The following is a 21,415-nucleotide window of genomic DNA, read 5'->3' on the forward strand; positions in this document are numbered from 1 at the left end:
TTCTCCTTCCCCAAAGACAGACCTGTAATTGTCTAATCTCAGCAGAGAGAGCTCCTTGATGGTAAAACAACGTGCCCAACCTCCTTGGGTTAGGTTATAGTTCTACCACAGCATCTCTGAAACCATTTCACTGTTTCTGCATCAAGGCTGAAAAGTATTTTATCTGAACACCTCAAATGTCAGTTCTTACTCTGAAGGTTCATTTACACATACTTCATTCAAAAAGAAATGTTCGAAAAGATTCACGGTTTTCCTCACACTGGGCACTGTAAGGATGCAGGAAATGTAGTTACAGTGAAGATGGTAAATTTCTCGTTCTTGATAACTACAAACACTTTGAAGGGGAAGAGAGCCTACTACTAAGCTGGCCTGTGGAGATTGGTCTCAAGCCCAGGCTCGCAGTCTCACACTACTTATTACTGTGGACCAAGACTTTCAGATTTCAGGTGCTCTGACCCATCCCTGTCAAGACAACATCTCATTTTTAAATACAGCAGATGGTTCACAGCTGGAGAATTTGGGGACAGTTCTAGTTAAAACAAAAACAAAACAAAACAAAAACCCCAAAAACCTCAGATGTGTCTCCCTTGCTGGCCTCATGCTCCCCTACTCTGGTTAATGTTGTCTTCCCGTTTATTTCCTCAAGTCAGAAACCAGAGAGCTGTGCATGGCTCCACCCTCTTCCCTAGTAACCCATGTGCTGTTGTTGCCAAGTCCTGAAAATGCTACTTCCTGTATGCCTGCAACCAGTGTCTTCCCTCCAAGGCCTTACTTCAAATTTTCTTTCTTATTCGTGCGTGTGTATGCAGGCCAGCTGACTCAAGCGCTTCTGAGGATCCTCCTGTCTCCACTGCCCATCTCATCACAGGAGCACTGGGAATCTAGAAGTGTACTGCCAGATCTCATGTGGACTGTGGAGCTGAACTCAGGTCCTCAACACTTACGCAGTAAGCACTTTACAGAATGGGCCATCTCTCTAGCCCCTTACTTGAAAATTTCTAATAGCAGCCATTACAATCAACCTCTTAACAATGATCTTTTTGGCAGGTGTGAAAGCTGAGCAGGAGGATCATAAATTCAAGGCCTGTCTGGGCTAGAGTAAGTTAAAGAGTTAACCAGATCAACAACATAATGAGCCTGTTTCAAAAGTAATTTTCTAAATTAGCTTTTATTTTAAATATAGATACAGAAGACTTTCTCAGAATATCCACAAGAGACCCGTGCTGCCCTCCAGAGACAGTCTGTGAACCACGAACGCCCTGACTCTAGGGCTGGGGTAGAAAACAGCAGATGACTCAGAAGTACTCAGTATTGGAACAGGGTGTCAGAGCTCCCCTCTCCTGTTGTCCCCATGCATGAAAGCAGTGTCACCAGCATCACAGTTGCTCCCAGGGTTAAAGCCTGGGAAGCTTAGGCAAATGTAAGTATTAGTGGGTTATACCCAAAGTGAAAGATAAATGTCCTTGAAATAATAACCAAGTATATGTTAAGAAATGAGAAAAACACAATGTCCATGCAGAAAATTTCAAATCATTTCTGCAGACTCTTGCCCCTCAAGGAAAGGGAGCATATCTCAGGTGAAGGGTAAGGCATGTGCACAAACGTCAAGGGGAATCAACTTCATCGTGAAGAGATCCAGTTAATATAACCTCATTAATAAACAAGGTCAGTAACTGAACTCATAAATCATGTTGCCAGTTCCTACCCTTGACACCCTGTGAGCAGGATGGTATATTACTTTTGTGGTTATGCAGCTGAAACCCACAACCATAGTTTAATCACAAGAAAGCCATCAAGCAAGCATATTCAAATAGTGAAACCAGTGAAAGACTAAAGCCATCACGATTATCAAAAACAAAGAAGTTCCGAGGAACAATGCCTAAGGAGGCCAATGTGGTGACATACAGAGGCAGGTGGATCTCTAGGAGTTCAAAGCAAGCCTAATCTATATAGTTCCCTAACAGCTAGGACTATGTAGACAGACCCTGTCTCAAAACCAAACCAAACCAACCAACCAACCAAACAAACAAAAACAGAACAAAACACTCAGAATAAGCATGACAGCCAAACACACTGTGTTCTTGGAATATAAGAAGGCACTGGGGGAAAAAATTAAGGAAAGTGTCACATGATGAAAGCTAGCTAATGACTATGAGCCATTAACTGCCTCAGTGTACAAACATCAGATGTTAACATAGCAAACGGGGGTGGCTGCAAAAGAACACTTTATGGTGGTCCCAACTTTTCTGTAAATCATAAAACTGCTCTAAAATATTTTTAAAAGATTATCTCTTAATTCTAGACAGAATTAAAAAATGGAAAAATGATGTTTTAAATTCGTCTACATTTTTTTTACTAATTAAAAACAAACAAACAAACAAATGGCTAGAAAGATGGCTCAGTAGTTAAAGAGTACCTGTTCTTCCAGAGGACCCAGGTCTGAGTCCCAACATGCATACAGATGCACACAATTGCCTATTAACTCCACTCCAGGGGATCCAAGACACTCCTCTGGCCTCTGTAGGTACCAGACATGCGCACGATGCACAGACACACATGAAAGCAATATATTCATGCATGTAAAATAATACAGTAATTATTTAAGAAAACAAAATAACAACAAGAACCCCTAACAAATGACACTCCTTATTTTGCTTCAGAACTGGGATCTTAGGATTCTTTTTTTAAAAAAGTTTTATTTTTTTTTTAATTTTACATGGTTTTGTTGTTGTTGTTGTTGTTGTTGTTGTTGTTGTTGTTGTTTACAAGAAGTATGTCTGTGTAGCACATGTGTGCTTGGTACCTGTGGAGGCCAGAAGGCTAACAATCCCCCTAGAACTGAAGTTACACAGTTACTAGCCATCATGTGGATACTGAGAATCAAACCCTAGTCCTCAGGATGAACAGTCATGCATGCTCTTAACCACTGAGCCATTTCTCCAGCCTGGAATCTTAGGAATGTAAAGTGGATAATAAGGAAAATATTAGTTTTTCCCTCACATTCATTCTGTATTTATCTAGGCTGGCCTAACACATACGATCCTCCTGCCTCAGTCTACTGAGTGGTAAGATGACAGATGTGCACCACTAGGCGTGGCCTGAGAGGACACAAATCTTAAAGACTAGGATACTGTGAGAACCTAAAGAGTTCTTCTGCTCAAAGAATGTGCACTCTGCTCAGACTGGGAGATTTCAGAGAAGCTCGAGCTGTGAGCAGATAGTATCAGAAGTTGGGCATATCCCAGGATAGCAATAGAGAGGAACAAAATGCCACTACACAGCAAGGTACTGTCAGTTCTTACACAGGAGAACCCACAAGCTAAAAGTAGAGATTTTCAAACTCCCAAAGAAAGTTTTCTCCAAGTCTCAAAATTCCCATTTGTCAGTCACAAGTTTTTATGGGCTTTGAGAAGCTATCAGATCTAGCTGCCAGTTTTATGTATTTAATGTGAACATGGACCCTCAACTACCTGCTTCTCGAAGGACAAGGAGAAGCAGTTAGCAATGCAACTTAAAATCCGAGGAATATGCAACACATGAGATGCTGACTTGCAAATCAACTGGGAGAATCCAAACTTCATCATAGTGATCTTTCTGTCGTTGTCAGTTCTCCCGAGCTCTCGGCCTCACAAAAAGGGACATAAATCAAATAAGGCTGCGTGAGGGGAGAAAGTGAGCATTTTAGAGGCCCAGCAGAGCACCACCTGTCCTTTCCTCACAGAGGAAAGGGCCACAGAAAGCCACACAGAGCAGGTCCTGTCTACCCGCAGGCACCGATTTCAGCCAAGACTCACTTTGCTCAGGGTTGTGCTCCATGCACTCCCATCCCCAATGATGGATCTTTTCCTTCTGCTTTGAATCTCAACCACACCATGGCCAGCTCCAGCCAGCCCTGCCCACACAAGTCAACAGGGCAGAGATTGAGCCCCAAAATGTTAAACTTTTTAATGCACTCAAGAGACTTAGATAAATGGTGGGACTCAAAAGTCTAGCACACAGGGGTCCATAGGGAAGGATGAAACTCTCCTGAACAATATTAAACATGAACAAATACAGTTTACTTACTTAGCCTTCTCTCTCTCTCTCTCTCTCTCTCTCTCTCTCTCTCTCTCTCTCTCTCTCTGACAGTCTCAGAATGCAATCGTGAATGGCCTCAAAGTCACAGAGATCTGCCTGCCTATACCTTCAGAGTACTAGATCAAGGGTGTGTGCCACCACACTCAATTACATATGATCTTATATCTTTTCAGAGTTTGCTGGTATTCAATGAAAAAGGCACAGGTTTAATAAACCTAAGTTACATTTCTGCCGGAATATTCCAAGCCCAACTTCATAGAAAATGATGGGGGAAACCAAAATAAATCCATTTTAACTGCAAACAAAATGCTTTGGATTAATAACACATATATAAACCAAATAAGGGGATTTGTCAACTATTGCATATCATTAGTGACTCTGGAAACAGAGCTGAACAGGGTAACTGCAGGGGTCTGACTGTACCAAGAAACAACCCAGCAGCTTTGAGGCAGAATCTGGGAGCTTCAGCATGTGATCAATGGGTGAAAAGATAAGAGTTAAAACACTAAGGCTTGAAGCTAGTCCCACTTAGCAGGTGGGCCTCTGGTAAAGGAGACGAAGGTCACAGGATAAACCAGTAGGACCCTCTTGGTTCTCACTGGAAGGCAGTCTGTAGGATGCATACTCATCAGGCAAAGCCCAACATGTCTCCTTGTTGGGCCCTTGAAACATGTAACTAACCTCATATCTGAACCATAAATTAAAAATTAAAAGCAGATTTGTATATAAGAGCTGAAACTGGGGGATTTTTAAGGCAGTCTTAGGCAAGGTTAGGCCTCTAAATGAGCAGAGAAGGGTACCTGAGGTACAATCTAGATCAGCATCACAGGACAAAAAGGGTGGTAGTCAGCTGATAGCATCTCTCATTGTGGTAAGTAGACTGATCACCACAGGCCTGCTCCATCCTCTGACTAAGCAGTTAGCAAACAAATTCCTAGAACAACTGGCATAACAAATCTCCCTGCTGGAAGAACTTTATTAGCATAGACTAGTCTCCTGTAAGTTTAAGTATTAGATAAAACTAGTGTCAAACTAGCTTCTGTGCACAATCATTGTGAGATGACAATCATCAAAGTTTCATGTCCTCAGACACAGAAGATATTCAGAATATAGAGGAATATAAAGAAAAGGGTTGGGGAGAAGGACAGAGTGAAGACTACCTTTCTGTTCCCTATTTCCCACTATAGAGAGCCCACCATATTACTTAAAGCAGTATAAGTACCTGATCGAGCAATGCCACTGTCCCTGTCTTCATTCTGCCCTCTGCTTGGCATATCAACAGGTGTGCTGTGTGCTAAGACAAAGAGACAAGGAAAACATTATTAGGCTCGCCAAAGGCAGAGGCATTTTAGAGATGACTTCAAACTGGGCTACTGCTATTGATGGACTGATATATAATAGCAACTAACTAGACAGCAAATTAAATATATAAAAAGTCCACAAGAAACCAAGAGACAAAACCAACAAGCCATTTGCCTTTATGCTGGAGCCTACAAACTCTTGTGAATGACAGCTATTAAAAATGAAAAAGTACATTAAACCATCCATGCAGTAAATACAACCAGCATTCTACGTTAGCCATTTCTTCATTATTAATATATTTAAACAATATAATATTTTCAAAAGCTTTACAATTAATTAGTTTCAGTAATAGTTGTAAGCAGCTTAGGAAGAGATATAGTTAAAAAAACCATTTTTTGAACCTAGAAATGTTTATTTATAACACAGTCTCTTGGCAGACACAGAAACCATTAACTTCCTAACAGCTTTTCCTCCAGTTGTTTTCCCTACACATGGTATCATAGTTATTTAGAAAAAACCTCATGTCCTGGCATAAACTTGGGAAAACACACTTAAGAAGAATGTGTGCCTAGAAGACTTCTACTGAGTGAACTATACATCTACTGGGCTGAGAGGTAGACGAGAATTTGTTCTAGTAAATTTTACAATGAACAAGAAGTTACTGTTGTGGATGAATAACATACTTGCTAGTATTTTTTAGGAACATGTTTATTTTCCAAGTTTTAAAGGAATATATAAATATGCAGTACTTGCTCTGAGGAGCTGGGATGGCAGTATCAGTTTCATTAGGCACCAGAAAACTACAATGCCTTAGTATATTTCAGGCTTGGAAAAGGAATAGAAGAAAAAAAAACCCATTTGCCTTCCTCACAACTTTAAATGTTAGTCACGAACATTACGCGTGTTAATCATGCTACAAAGGACACTGAGCAACCTCTGCTGGCAAGGCCAGTTAAATCCCAAAAAAGACCCAGAATATCAAGATTACTACACCTGTAAGGAATCTAGACATTGCATTTAAATGATTTGATTAAGTTAATATGAGAGAGAGAGAAAGGGGGGGGGAGGTGATTGAGCCCTCCCATGCTCCTAATAGAGTGACTTAAGATACTCCATGCAGGTAAGGGTCAGGTGAATAAACGGGAGAGAGATGCCACAGCAAAGAAAAACAGCTCACAGCAGCAGAGGAGGCCTGGGAAATCAGAAGAAATTAATTCTCTTAGAAACACTAAGGGCTCATTTCTGATCAAAGTCAGCTCACATTTGGACCATTAACAAAGACATTCACAACAGAGGTTCATGGCTTACACTTCAAAACAGCATGACTCTAGCTGCATTTCAAACTAGCATCTCTTGTCACGAAAGCCCTTAGGGTTTCTAGAGAAGAAGAAATGGATTTATTTTTCTAAGAACCTGCACAGGAGCTTGAACGTGTGTGGGTCACACTGTGCTCAGCATTCCACACCAACCTGCAAAGAAAGAGGCGCTCCGGGTGAGCCGGAGAGGTCCTCCTTCAGACAACCCCTGCAGCAGCTTGCCGCTGCACGCCTGCAGCAGACCTAGAGCAGAACACACAGAAGACGCAAGGCACACACACAAATAAACACAGGTTAAAGAGAACGCAAAACTAAACCTGAACACAACAAACAGAATAAACCACGCCCCCAACTGTAGTGCTCAGAGAGAAAATCTGTCTGTCCAGGCATCTCTTTTACCTAGGTTACTTCCAGTACGACAAGGACCCAAACTGCTCTGATTTGTGTTCAGTTTTCCAGCCTGAGGATCTTGGTTGATGTATTCGAAGCTGTCCTGCAGGCTAAATCAAGATGGGAAGGGAGAGAGAAAAAAAACAAAACAAAACATCAAGAGGTTAACAAATTTGTTTTTAAATAGATTCCTAATTACAGATAACAACTGATCAGTTCCTCAAAATTTTTCTTTATAAATAGTTTCAATAACAACAATAATAATAAATAACAATCAAAAATTTAAAATGGTAAGTTGGGAGTAATCTGTTGTAAGAAAATAAAAATGTTTTGGAAGTGGTCAATCTACACACCTACCTATACAACTATATTAGTAACCACTGAGGGGTCTGAAATGAGACACCAGACTCTAATTGTGCTTCAGTGACTGACATCTTCTCAACTACTATTCAGTTTTAAACTTTGCTTTAGAAACTGACACCTCAGATATTGCTATTCACTTCAAAAATTTTCAAAAACCACTCAAAATAAATTAATTTTAAGTCTTGGCTAATATCTACTAATAATTTAGCAATCTGTTTCAGGGGTAAGACATATATCAGAAATTATGCTTCACTTTAAAAAAAATAAGAATTATTCATAATAATGAGTCAAACATATTTTACCAAAGAGCTAAATATCAACACTCTGAAAAAACAGAGTAAAAAATAATTTTTACTTAAAATGAACTCAATATTTTTGATAGTTAGTGGGATAGACAAACATTTAAATTATGCCAGAGACATCTAAAAAAAAGTATAAAAACAAGTATCAGTCAAGTATGGTAATGCATGTCTACAGTCCCAGTATTTATGAAGTAGACGCAAAAGAACCTTGAGTTCCATGCCAGCCTGGGCTACAGGTACATAGATCATGTCTCAACAGCTCCCCTGCCCCCACATCCCCCCAAATCAGAAACAAACACTTCTCCTGTAACCTGACAAGGCTTCCAGTAGAGGGATTGGAAAACCCACCCAGCCACAAAGCCTTCAACCTACAATCTGTCCTGCCTGCAAGCTGTGCCAGGCAGGGTAAAGGTGACACAGAAATTGTGTGAGTGACCTATCAATGACTGGTCCAACTTAAGGGAGCCCACCACTGACACTGTCTCGAGGGCCACCACCCAGAGGCTGGGCAGCCCAGAGACCTAGGCTAAAACTAAACATGACTGGCCAGAAAAATCAATGAAATGAGTCCTAATGATATTCTGCTATACTCATAGATTGGTGTCTAGCCCAGTTATCATCAGAGAGGTTTCACCTAGCAACTGACGGAAACAGATGAAAAGAATTAGGCAAAACTTGGGGAACCCTGTGGAGTAGGGAGAGGAAGGACTATAGGAGCCAGAGGGATGGAGAACACCCAGACCCACAGAACCAACTAACCTGGGCTCACAGGGCTCACAGAGACTGAACTAACAATCAGGGAGCCTGCATGGGTCTGAGCTAGGTCCGTACATACACATTATAGTTGTGTAGCTTGGTGTTCTTGTGGGATTGTGAGAGCAGGGGCTACCCCTGACTCTTTTGCCTACTTTTGGGATCCTTTTCCTCCTACTGGGTTGCTTCTTCTAACCTTAATATGAAGTGCCCAGTCTTAATGCAACCTGATATGCCATGTTTCCTTAATATCTCTGAGAGGCCTGCCATTTTCTGAAGGAAAAATGAAGAGGGAGTGGATTAGAGGGAGAAAGGAAGAAAGGGGAGGGACTGGGAGGAGAGGAGGCTGGGAAAACTGTGGTCATGGTATAATATATGAGACAAATAAATAAGAAAAACAGAAGTTCCTATATTATCTTAACTCATAATGCTCCAAAGGTAAGTGTTTAAACTATCTTGTGAAAGGTAGCCAAAGATTCACTTATCTAGTGGTCCTAAAATATGCAGGAAAATTATATATATATATATATATATATATATATATCCCTTTAAGTTTTATATTAAAAGTATAACAAGTTATTTTATATAAAAAATGTAAAGTGAGCATGGTGGCTCCTGTTTGGAATCCAGCACTCAAGGTACTGAGGCAAGAGATCTATGAATTCAAGGCCATGGTAGGCTACACAGTGAGTTTGGGCCATTCTGAGCCACACAGAGTTCTAGGCTAGCTTGAACTATATGATGAGTTCAAGGCCAGCCTGGGCCTATGGTGTGAGACCCTGTATCCAAAATCAAATAACAGCCAAGTGGTGATGGCACATCTCTTTAATCCCAGCACTCCAGAGGCAGAGGCAGGCAGATTTCTTCAAGTCCAAAGTCAGCCTGATCTACAGAGGTAGTTCCAGGTCAGCCAGGGCTACACAGAAAGACCCTGTCTCAAAACACAACAACAAAAACAACAGTACACCAAGCATTCTGCTTAAAAGTTCAAAGTGCATAAAGAAATGTTCCTGAAAGGAGGGTAGACATTTCTGTATTCTATTCATCCAGAAGTATAGAAGGGAGGAGGGTGTGTATAAACTAAGAACCCACCACTCCAGGGGTGTGACTGAGGGGAAGGGACAGGCAGATGCATCTGCAAGAGTCCAGAGCAGAGAGTAAGTAGTAGACTGGATATGGTCAATATGGTCAGCAGAGTGGACCAGGCAATGAAAGGGGAGGGGGGAGGCAGGGAGGGAGGGAGGGAGGGAGGGAGGGAGGGAGGGAGGGAGGGAGAGAGAGAGAGAGAGAGAGAGAGAGAGAGAGAGAGAGAGACACAGAGAGACAGAAACAGAGACAGAGACACAGAGACAGACACACACCAAAATACTACCAGGAGAGACCAAAATACTACCAGGGATGTAAGAAGAATGCGAAGCTATGGGGGGAAGCTTCTGAGACGGAGAGGTTTAGGGTAATGGGGGAGATGAGAAGAGCCAGGTCCTTGTGATCCTGAGGGAGCCTGGAGGCCAGCATACATGTTGGTGTGCTAATGGTACCACAGACAGCCATTTGTCTCTTCCTTCTGATGGTGATAAGGAAATGGCTCCTTTGGTAGAGAGGAATGGCACCAGAATCAGTGGGGGGTGGAGTTTCCTTTGGACCCGAGAGGTATGGAGGGGACTGGATGGACATGGACGGATGCAACCAGGAGTGACAATAAAAAGACTGCATGGTCCACTATCTATCAGCCACAAAGGCTAAGCTAACTGCTCCAGACAGATGGCTTCCTGCCCCACCGCCTGGAGAAACTATACAAGTTCACTCTTTCTAAGGTAAATAAATAAAACTGGGAGCGGAGGCTCATGCCTGCAATCTTGGTATTCAGAAGGCTGAGATACAGAATTATTGTGAATCTGAGGAGAGGCTGGGCTAGACCCTGACTCCTCATCCTCCACCTCCACCTACTTACAGCACTCCACCCTGCATCAAACCAAAGCAGTCCAATCCACTTTCCCAAGAATTAAAACTTGGTGACTGACAGTAGGAACAGAGAATAACAGATGGATACCCAAGGCAAAGGAGTCACCCATCAGCCTGGGGATAGAACTCAGAGAGTTTTTGCCTGGCATACATGAACCCCGCATTCACTCCCTAGTACCCTACAAATAGGTAAGTGGCACACATCTGTTACTTCAGGACTTTTGGGGAGATGCAGAAGGATCAGAAGTTCAAGGCCATCCTCAGACACAGCAAATTCCAGCTAGTTCAGGGCTAGCCTGGGCTAATGAGACCTTTTCCCAAAAGCAGACAAAGTCATCTGTCTTTAGGGCCCTAAACTTCTAAAAGTCTAAAAAATGTTCACTTGCTGTTATTAGAAAATGACTAAAACCCGTCATTAATCTGCACTTATCTTGCTAGTCATTTAGAATATCTTACAACCCTCAAGAATTGTATCTAGAAACAGACACATAAAAACATAAGGGATGCAAAATCCTCACTTACTTATTTGTACTCCCACAGAAGCTACCCATTCCAGCAGAAAACACTTTACTAATCATCAGCTGTGGAGGAGATCTAAAAAAAAAATAAAAAAGAATGAAGAAAATTGCTTTTTAAGTTAGAAAGTCAGTACCATCGGTCCAGTTCTTACAAACGGCACATTGGCAGCCTCACCGTATGTAGTGTATCTTCAGGGTGGAGCCTTTGTAACTCATTGCAACCGAGCCGAACATCATTTCCCCCAGCATGTTGACATCAGATGCTGGTCTCGTGTACTGCACACAAGAAAACAGTCCATGGAACAATGCAATAGAAAGCCCTGTCTCCCAATCTTTGGGTCTCTGGTTGAGTGGGCTGTCATGCCAGCATCCTAAAGCTAAAGATGGTCACCTTACAGTTATCCTCTATCAGCGACCACCTGATATAATTCACAAATGTTACTAGTTTTACATTTTCTTTTTTATATAATATGCTCACACATCAAAGATTATCATCTCCATTTACAAAATCTAACTATGAAGAAAACAGGAAAACTCTTCTTTGGATACTGAGTAGATCCTGAAAAGAAACATGGTTTAGTGTTATTCAACTAAATAATCACTACCTGTGATTATCTGAATGAGAGTGTTCCCCGGCTCAAACTCAGATGTCCTAACACTTGGTCACCAGTTGGTGTTTGGGTAGGTTTGGGAGGTGTGGCCTGGTATGTTACTGGGGAAGGTAAAGACTCCTGCCATTTCTAGTTTGTTCTCTGCTTCATGCTGGAGGTTCAAGATGTGAGACCCCAGTTTCCAGCTCCTGCCACCATGTGTTTGGTCTGCCATCATAGGACCTGACCCGTTGGAACTGTAAACCCAAATAAATTCTTTTGATCTTGGTCATGGTAAAGCCATGACCACAGACAGCAAAGAAAAGTGACTTACACTTCAAGCAGGATTATGTGAGGCTCTAGGAGATAAAGGTGGTCTTATTGCTCTAAAACTTTGTAAAAATATTTCAAAAACACTTCCAATTTCCAACCAGTTGCTCATGCCTTTCACCATCTTTTTATTTGAAGGATGGGGTGCTAACTGCCAGCTTTTGACAGAGAAGCCTGGCTTTTCCTGATTGACCGTCTGCCTAACAATGGCCTCCATTTCCATCTTCCTTCAAATCCAGCAGACACATTCTAGTTTGCTTTATCAAACCTATTTGATACTATTGCCTTCCTACTTGAATCTTCTCTTTCTCAAATCACCCCTTGATTGTTTCCTGGAGGACACTCCACTCACTAGCATGTCCACCATTCTTTAAATGCTTCATTATTTACACAAGAGAATCCCCTCTGACTTATTTATAGGTCAAGACTTCTCCTTCAGCTCTAAGCATCTTAAGAGCAACGGTTCTCAATCTTCCTAATGCTGTGTGTGACCCTTTAATACAGTTCCTTATGTTATGGTGACCTCAACCATAAAGTTATTTTGTTGCTATTTATAACTGTAATTTTGCTACTGTTATGAATCATAATGTCAGTATCTAATGTACAGGGTACCTAATATTTGCCCCCCCCCCCCCCCGTAAAAACCACTCTCTGGGAGACTCCGCTCAGCCATGCTGACACCCTTATGGACAAGATAAAGAAGAGTGAGAAGCAAACTGATGAGCTACAGCCACATCAGCACAGGCAGCCCCTGCAAATGTCCTCTTAGCTCAGAGAATGAAAGACTCTTCCTCTCTGTGCTTTCCTGAATCATTCCAGTGTTTTAAACTCCAGTATATACACATCTATGTGTACACACACACACACTCCTTGCCTCTTTATAATGACAAAAGAGGATAGAGAAAGATAAACGTGTGGGTCCTGCTAATAGAGAGTGGATTCATCTCTGGCTACAGCTCATATCAACTTCTTCCTACTTCAAACACAAGCCAACTGATTTCTCATATTCCCTACTAATAAATTCCACCCACTCTCTCCGTTTTATAATCTGCCTTTTCTTGGAACAAAGACTATGTGCTAACTGAGATTCTCAACTAGCTTTGAGCCCTATAACCTATGGGCAAATGCACCACACAGGTCTTAAAATTTAGGGCTTATTTGTCTGTGGCTGCTGGTATAATCTCCCTGACCTTGTTTTACCAGCAGCGGTAGAGATAAGATTCTGTTACTGGTTTAAAAATAAGAACACGGGAATCTGGTTATTGTGGCACATGCCTGTAATCCCAGCACTAGGGAGACTGAGGCAGGAAGATATGACATCAGCATGGGTTACATGATCGGTTCCATACCTGCTTTGGCTAGAGGGGTAGACTGGCTCAAAACTCGAAACAAGCCTGCTGTGATTCATACCTGTGATCCCAGAACTTGGGAGGTGAATGAAGGCAAGAGGATGAGCTGTTTAAGGTGATTCTTGGCTACATAGCCACTCAGAGGCTATATGTGTCATAAACAAAAACAACGACAACAAATCAAAACAAAAGCACCCCTCTCTTGAGACGCTCGTGCCCACATGTACCAGTTGTGCAGGCCCACGGCTGTTGCAGAGACAACATGTCTTACTTGGTACTTTGGAAGCTGCTCCTTAGTGTGCTGTAAAGATCCTCCGAAGCTAAGAGAAGAGCTGCTGCTGACACTGCTGCTGCTGCTGCTGACACTGCTGCTTTCCTGACAGCATCTGGCTGACATCTTAATAGGGACATCCTCTGCTTTCTGGGTTAAGAGAGACAGGCAAGTGTATCAGGCTTTATCAGCATGCTTTATCAGGGGGAAATTTGTCAAAACATTTAGGTGCCTGAATTGCAGTAAAACCGAAAGCTGTTTTTAATTTTTTTCTTTATAATAACAAAAGTATCATTCCTGGGAATCTGGAATAATTGAATTGGGAACGGGATACTACACAGAAAATGGTGGTATGTTTGTGTAGATTGAGACATGGAGATAGAGGATAGACGTTATTCTCTCTAAATAATTCAAGTGTCAGTATCTACATTTAAATTTATACCATAAAGTCATAAACAAATACCGCTCCCTGTTTGGTTTTTAGATTTCAGTACTACATAGTCATCATGTGTGGAGCTGATTTACGGAGGACCACATGACGAGAATGATGACCACTAACGTTCAAGATTTCACCAACTAAATGCCACTAAGAAAGAAACCTATTAGCCTGGACATGCGGGCTTGTGTTTTTCGTACTCTTTCCAGCATTCCTAGTGCAGCAAGAAAGAAAAGCACCAGGATGGAGCTGTGGGAGATGAGGGCCGAACCCTGGGTCAGAAGCTACTGTGAACCATAGAGCATGTGATGGCAACCTGGTCCTCAAAGGTCAGAGGTAACAGGATTACCTACTCTATATTCCCTCGTGTGTGCTTACTTCTAAGTTTTACTGAGGGTGACCCTCACCCACCCCAGAATAGAACTCTCCCTACAGAAGCCTTTGTCAGAAACAACTTCGACTGAGCTTCCTCTGCCATTCTTTTTTTCTTTTCTCTTCTTTTCTTTTCTCTTTCTTTCTTCCTTCTTTCGTAGCATTTGCTAGGGAACCCATGAATGCAATAGCAGCTTATCTAATCTCCAGTGTGACAGTCACACTAGTGGTCTAATGCACATGTTTGCAGTCATGTGCAATTCAAACTCATGCTGCTTTTGTACTTATCAAGCGGATGTGGTTGAGGAGGGGTTGAATGTAAGGAGGAGGGGAATGTAAAGAGAACACAAGATGTGCGGGCGGGCGGGGGCGGGTCCCAGCAGGCACTGCAGCAGTGATGGAGCTTGCAGTTGTATAGGGTTAATCCTGAGCATCCTGCATCCTCTCAACAAGCTCTTTAGCCCCAGCTGTTCCTTAATACCACTTAAGCCAGAAACAGCCTCCCAGAGGGCTGAGAGCTGGTGACAGGAAGTGGCACGGGACTGCAGCAGCATAGCACAAAGATCTATAGCTGGAAGGAGCACCGGGTACAGGAAGAAGGCTACCAACTGGATTCTCTTGTAGACCTCTGTAAGCTACAAAAATGTTCGTGACCCTAAAATGCTTATTTAATTTAATGAGTACTTCAAAGAAAGCCTACATCAGTATTACCAAGTTATCCCTGCCCAGGTATCATGACTCCAGTTCCCTAGGAAGTCACTTCCCCCTCTGTCTTTGCTACCAGCAGCAGCTCCAGTGAGAATGCTCAGTTAAGCCATCTGTCGGAAGCATTTGGAGAGAGCTATCTCCTTCCTGTCCAGCCAAGAATCAAGTGCTGGCTCACCTAAGCCTCTGATCCCAGTCACCAGTAAAGCAAAGTGAATCATCACTGCTCCCTCAGCTTTCTCTTCCTTCCGCCCACCTAAAGTGCCCGGCCACTAGTGTGGTGATTGGCCAAAGTACATGTCCCAGAAGTCTTGTGACTGGGTTTGATCCCTGGGACCCACATAAAGGTGGAAGGAGAGACCAGTTCCACAAAGTTGGCTTCTGACTTCTTCTGGACACAGGCAGTAGTAGGCATACTCCAACAAAATAATTTCTAACAAATCAAATTGTGGCTGGAAAACAGTCCACTGGTGTTCATTTACTTAATCACAAATTCTATAGACTACCAGAATTTGGTCAGTATGGGAAGCAAGTGATTAAACAAGAAAAGAGTAAGAATCAGTGGCTTTATTTAGTCTGTAAGCATCTGAACAAATACTGAACTGAATGAAGTAAACAGTCCAGCCATGGCGACAGATTAGAGGTATCTTGGAAGACTGGGGAGGGCAAAGTTCTTCTGGTATTATTGTTACCTTTCCCCATCCCCTCCCACCTCCCCGCCATCCCCTTCCCTACAACAGAAACATTAATGAACGATTCCTTGGTCAGAAGGGTAAGATGACAGAGAACATTAGTATATTAAGGCTCTTCGGTGAGGAAGCTTTTCAATTTTGTTTGACCTTGTGCTACATAATACCTTTCATTTACTTTAGTTTTTTTAACATGGCCTGTATAGCCCAGGCTACCCCCAAATCCCCGTCTTCCTGCCTCAGCCTATCTAGTGCTAATCCAGCACCAGCATGAACCACACTTGGCACCTTTTACTATCTATGAAAAAAATCTGACAGAAAGTCTGGCAAATATGCTAGCACTTTATGAATTTCAGCAGCATATTTTCTTACTATGCTTGATGCTTACAAAATCCTACTAGATTACAATGGACAGCAAATGCATCTTTCTTGATGTCAATGGTCCCCTGTTGGCCGGCCTGCCTGCCTGCCTGCCTGCTGGGGCGCTGCTCTGCTTGCTCCTTCTGCATCCCTGCAGGCAGCATACAACAGATCAGCATTTCACACCTGAGCTGCCGCCTCTTCCATCTTCTGAACGGCTCTGGAATCAAACATGACTTGTCTGCCTCTCCTCTCACAGTCTTGGTACACTATCAGGCGAATGTCACTCAAGTCAAACTCCGAGCACGACCAACTGTGGATTCAAAAGAGAGAGAAGCTGGATTATCTGCAAGGCTTGGTGTGACCATGGGCAAATAAATACAATTTCCAGCCAATGTGCTCAGAAATTGGCTGCGCAAATGTTCACAATTCTCATGCCAACAGTGGCAAGGCCGCTCTAATAATAAATCACTGGAGAGAAAAGCACTGCCTTCCATAGTCAGTTTGGGCACAAATGGCAGAAAGAAGATGCAAGGACAAACACGAGAGGGCTAAGTCGGATGCCTGGGTTCTGGGGAGAGCACACCAGTTAAAGGAGCGCCTATGCCTTGGAGGCAGCCATCCCCTCTCAGGTGGGACTAGCAGCAATGCCACAGATGAAGGTTATTACATTACCCTAACATGTCTGGCTTATACAGAAGCTTTGAAACCAAATGCATTTGCTAACCATGATGATTAGCAAAAAGGGAAACACAGTTTGCTCCCAAGCAAAACATGTTAAGAAGAAAATGCAGGTTTATGCAGCAGTAAAGAATTCGATGGGAAAGCAGAAACTACAGAACTATTTACAGAGTGTGCTTTCAGCACGTCGTTAGCAACCCTTTCAACACAAATGTACTCTGCACTGTATTAGAGGCTCTGTAGTAAGGTGCAAAGAAATCAATAATTAATCAAACTGACTGGATGCCTGCCCTCATGAAGTTCAAGGCTTAGTGGGGGATATTATTAACCTAATACTTACAGATAAATACATAACTACAAACTGTCTGAAGTTCAAAAGGAAAACTAAGGATATGATAGAGTCTCAGAGCCTGGCATAGTGACTCACGTCTATAGGCTCAGCACTCTGGAGTCTGAACTAGGCAGAACTGCGGCAGAACTAGACCATCCTGGTTACACTGCAAGACCTAGTCTCTAAAACAGCGAGGTGTAAGGAGAGAGGCACAGAAGTCACCGAGGACTTAAATCGACTTTTAAACCAGACATGAAGAATGACCAGTTAATGTGAACATCACAAAGCAGCAGAGTGCAGCACAGGAAAGGGAAAGAGGAAAGGCAGGGAGAGCTGCCCTATGAGGTGGGGAGGGGTGGGGGGATGGGACTGAAGCAGGTCCTGACAGGATAAGCTCTAAACACAGAGAGCAGCCAAGGAAAGCAGATGGTTGATAAGATCAGATAGCTGACTGCCCTAAGAAAAGCAGACACATGGGAGTGGAGGGCACGGGGAGCCAGGCCCCTCACATTGCCTGCTACAGGCTGTAGTGACCAGTAGCAGAGGTAGGGAGGAGACAGCTTAAAGCAGAATCTAAAAGACTGAAGCAGAAAGCTGCCAATTTTTTCAGGTAGACTCTGCTATAGGATACGGGGAAGACACTGAAGGGGTGGGAGAATAAAGGAGGGACAAACGAAAAACTTCATAGTAGACCCTGTAAATATAGTCAGATACAGCTGGATTCAAACCCAAAGGCTTCCCCCTTCCATTTTGCCACTGGACTGATCAATGTATAATTGCTGACCTCATAAACTTGCTTTGTGGATTAAGTAAAATACATAAAGGGCGTCACACAAGCTTGACATACATATAAGCTCCAAAAGTTACGCACTCCCTCCCGGGAGTGAAAAGGCCAGTTTTTGTGAGAAGCTGGGTGCCTTTGGTCCTTCCTGGGTTCAAGCAATAGCAGTTAATTTGAAGCACATTCTCTGAGGGCAGCACCCTTGTTCTCTTAAACCAAAAGAAAGAAGAAAGAAAGAAAGAAAGAAAGAAAGAAAGAAAGAAAGAAAGAAAGAAAGAAAGAAAGAAAGAAAGAGAGAGAGAAAGGGAAGGAAGGAAGGGAAGGGAAGGAGGGAGGGAGGGAGGGAGAAAGGAAGAAGGAAGGAAGGGAGGGAGGGAGGGAGGGAGGGAGGGAGGGAGGGAGGGAGGAAGGAAGGAAGGAAGGAAAAAAGGGAAGGAAGGAAGGAAGGAAAGGAAGGAAGGGAGGGAGGGAGGGAGGGAGGGAGGGAGGGAAGGGAGGGAGGGAGGGAGGGAAGGGAGGGAGGGAGGGAAGGAGGGAGGGAAGATAAGTAAGTTCTGGTTGTCCCTTCTGTCACCAATGTGCTTTCTATATTGTGCCTGGCACCCTTGCCTCGCTTGCCCCTCTGACATGAAGCGCAGTGGCAAATTTTATTTTGGAAACTATTTTCCTCTGCTCTTAGGCCAGAGGCACTCAGTATTCAAGGTATGACCAATGAGAGAGATGACACATGTCCCAAGTTGATGGGTGGGAGCCACCCCACACTTACAGCCCAGCCTATACATCATGACCCCAGGAGTGACCAAGTTACTGTGGAGAAAAGCAAAAGTGCAGTGGAACGAGAAGAGAAGGACCTGCTAGCACTCAGACCAGCTGTCCCCATGGTTGCAATATTCCTTATAGATGTCTGTCAAAACCAGGTCTGATGGCTAGGACCCACACTGCCAAATTTTAAATGTATACAAGGCTATTAAAACTCTCTCTGGCAGGGTGTGGTAGCATATGCCTTTGATCTCAACACAGAGGCTGGTAGATCTCTGTGAGTTCCAGGCCATCCTGGTCTACACAGGGACCTCCGGGACAGCCAGGACTACATAATAAAGAAACCCTGTCTCAAAAACAAAACAAATCCAAAACAGCAACAATAAAACCTCCCACTGAAATGTATGTTAAAGCCATAAAGGCTGGGGAGCTGGACATATGACTCAGTGGTTATGAGCACTGACTGCTCTTAGGTCCTGAGTTTAATTCCCAGCAACCACAATGATGGCTCACAACCATCTGTAATGGGTCCGATGCCCTCGTCTGGAGTGTTTGAAGAGAGCAACAGTATACTCTCATACAATAAATAGATAAATCTTGAAGAAGGAGGAGGAGGAAGAGGAAGAAGAAGAAGAAAGCATGGTAACTCTTTAAAACAAACAGTATATAGGGTAAAGTTATTACAAGTGCAAAACAAAACACCAAAGATTTAATAGCCAATCGTTATTTTGATGTTTGCCATCTGGAATATTCCTAGGGAAAACTACAGCCACGTATGGCAGTGAAATTCTTTGGAATAAGGCAGAGCAGGAGAGCTCAGCTCTGCCTGACTCATAGCCTGGTCTCTGAGGCAGCTTCTGTAGGGAGAAAGAGAGGGAATCTGCAGAAAGGAGATAGCATAGACCAATTCCCACATGGTAGACAGAGGAAACTCCCTTAAGTTGCCCTCTGCCATCGACTTGTGTGCCATGGCACATACACACACATATACAAACACTAAACGTAAGTTTAAAAGGTAATAAGAAAAACTTTAAACTTCGGGATGCCATTTCTTTGGTTAGAACACCCTCTCTCTCAGCTCCCACAACAAGAGAACAAAGCACATAACCAAAGCATGAATTTATTTCCCTGAAAGGTAACAATAAGAATAATACAAGGGCCATGAGGTATAGAAAACACCTGTTTGAAGTATATATGTATATAAATCCACACTGGGGAAGCTGTGGCAGGAAAATTCAAGGTCAGCCTGGGCTACAGAATAAGGCCCCGCTGCAAAAGTAAACAACAAAGTCACTCTGAAAAGATTAAATAAGATATATACCATGTATCATAACAAAACTATGTTATGATTAGAGTCGTGTTCTCCCACCCCCGAAGCCCTCAGAGAAAAAGGTGTGCTGGGGTCCTGATGAGCCAGACCCTGTCTAGAAGTAAGGTGTTTGGAGATGTACAAGTTAAGGTGTGTTCATGCTGAAGTAGAATGCGGCGAACCTCACGAGTTTGGTCCTCTAAGACTGAGACTTGTACACAGACACAGGGACTGAAGAACAAGTCCTGCCCCTGAGTACACAGCACAACAACAAGGCAAAGAGTGTCCACCACATTCTTGGGAGTGCTGAGTGTGTCTCCTGCTCAAGAGTCATGTGCCAAATGAGGTTTAGAATGTATATACACATTAAATATTCAGCCAAAGAATGTCAATTTTTTTTTCTAAATGATCATGTGCTGACTCCAAGTTTCCAAGAAAAGGAAATGACAGGATCTTGGGTAGAGAGCTGACCTCAGGAGAGAACATTCTCAGGCAGAGGTATTACTATCTCAGACAGATGTTCAGAACCTGTGGATCAAGACCCCTTTGGCAAACCTCTGTAGTAAAAATTGTTTACACTATGATTCAGTAACAGTGGCAAAGTTATATGTAGCAACAAAAATAACTTTATGGTTATTGTCACCACAAGATGAGGAGCTGTATTAAAGGGTCACAGCATTAGGAAGGTTGAGAACCACTGCTCTAGGATATCCATGGTTTCAAGGAGGAACACTTCCCAAGGAACAGAACAGTCGTTATGTTCTTTACCGCACGTAATCTGCTATGTCGCAGAAGACCAATTCAATTCCTCGTGTTTACTTTTACAATAATAATAAGAGCAGTGGTACAAGTACATCCAGGTCAGAAGCCATGTTCTGTGGTGCCTTTCTTGGTCTCAATATAAGGAAGCAATACTATATAGCCAAAGAAAACACATGTGAAGAATTTCAAGGCAGTCTTTTGATCCAGCAATGTCAATATTTAAAGAGTCGGATATGACAGGGAACTTTAAACGTTCCAAGAAAATGATAACTAGAGCAAAACTAAGCAAGTATGGTTGTACATAGCCACAGTCGTGCCTACAACCCAAACACCTGGAAGGCTGATACAGGAGGATCACCAGCTCCCGACCGCCTGGGCAACACAGTAAGACCCTGTCTCAAAGTAGCAGTAATAAAAACAGCAGAAACTCACAGATACTTATCAATCTACTGGGCAACTCCTGCCTGTGCACTGTGTGCCAAGCCGTGTCCCAGACACTGGGACAGGTGGTGAGTGGATCATGACCTCTGTTGCCATAAAACCTACTGTATCATAAAGACACAGCCCAGCTGCTCTTAAATACACTCTTTGTTTACAACACTCACACGTTCCCTCCTCTCACTCATAAGTCAGTTTCTAAATACAAATCTCTCCAAAAGTTTGACCGGGAGTGGGAGGACATGGTGGCATACACCAGTAATCAATCC

General features: G+C 43.0%; 1 protein-coding gene across 5 annotated transcripts in view; it reads right to left on the reverse strand.

Annotated features, from left to right (window-relative positions):
- The window catches only part of Fnip2 (folliculin interacting protein 2), a 114,792-nt gene that overhangs the window by 53,556 nt on the left and 39,821 nt on the right, over positions 1-21,415 (reverse strand). For 3 of the 5 annotated variants that reach the window (XM_034499674.2, XM_076932550.1, XM_076932549.1), the window contains exons 2-8: positions 16,272-16,398; positions 13,524-13,673; positions 11,159-11,259; positions 10,988-11,059; positions 7,095-7,195; positions 6,849-6,938; positions 5,300-5,371 (exon numbers count right to left, since the gene is read on the reverse strand). In XM_034499674.2, the coding sequence (XP_034355565.1) occupies positions 5,300-5,371; positions 6,849-6,938; positions 7,095-7,195; positions 10,988-11,059; positions 11,159-11,259; positions 13,524-13,673; positions 16,272-16,398 (713 nt within the window). The remainder of the gene's footprint in view (positions 1-5,299; positions 5,372-6,848; positions 6,939-7,094; positions 7,196-10,987; positions 11,060-11,158; positions 11,260-13,523; positions 13,674-16,271; positions 16,399-21,415) is intronic. The other 2 variants (XM_034499675.2, XM_076932551.1) reach the window with 1 other exon arrangement.

This window comes from Arvicanthis niloticus, chromosome 4, assembly GCF_011762505.2.
Source record: "Arvicanthis niloticus isolate mArvNil1 chromosome 4, mArvNil1.pat.X, whole genome shotgun sequence".
Classification (NCBI taxonomy): Eukaryota; Metazoa; Chordata; class Mammalia; order Rodentia; family Muridae; genus Arvicanthis; species Arvicanthis niloticus.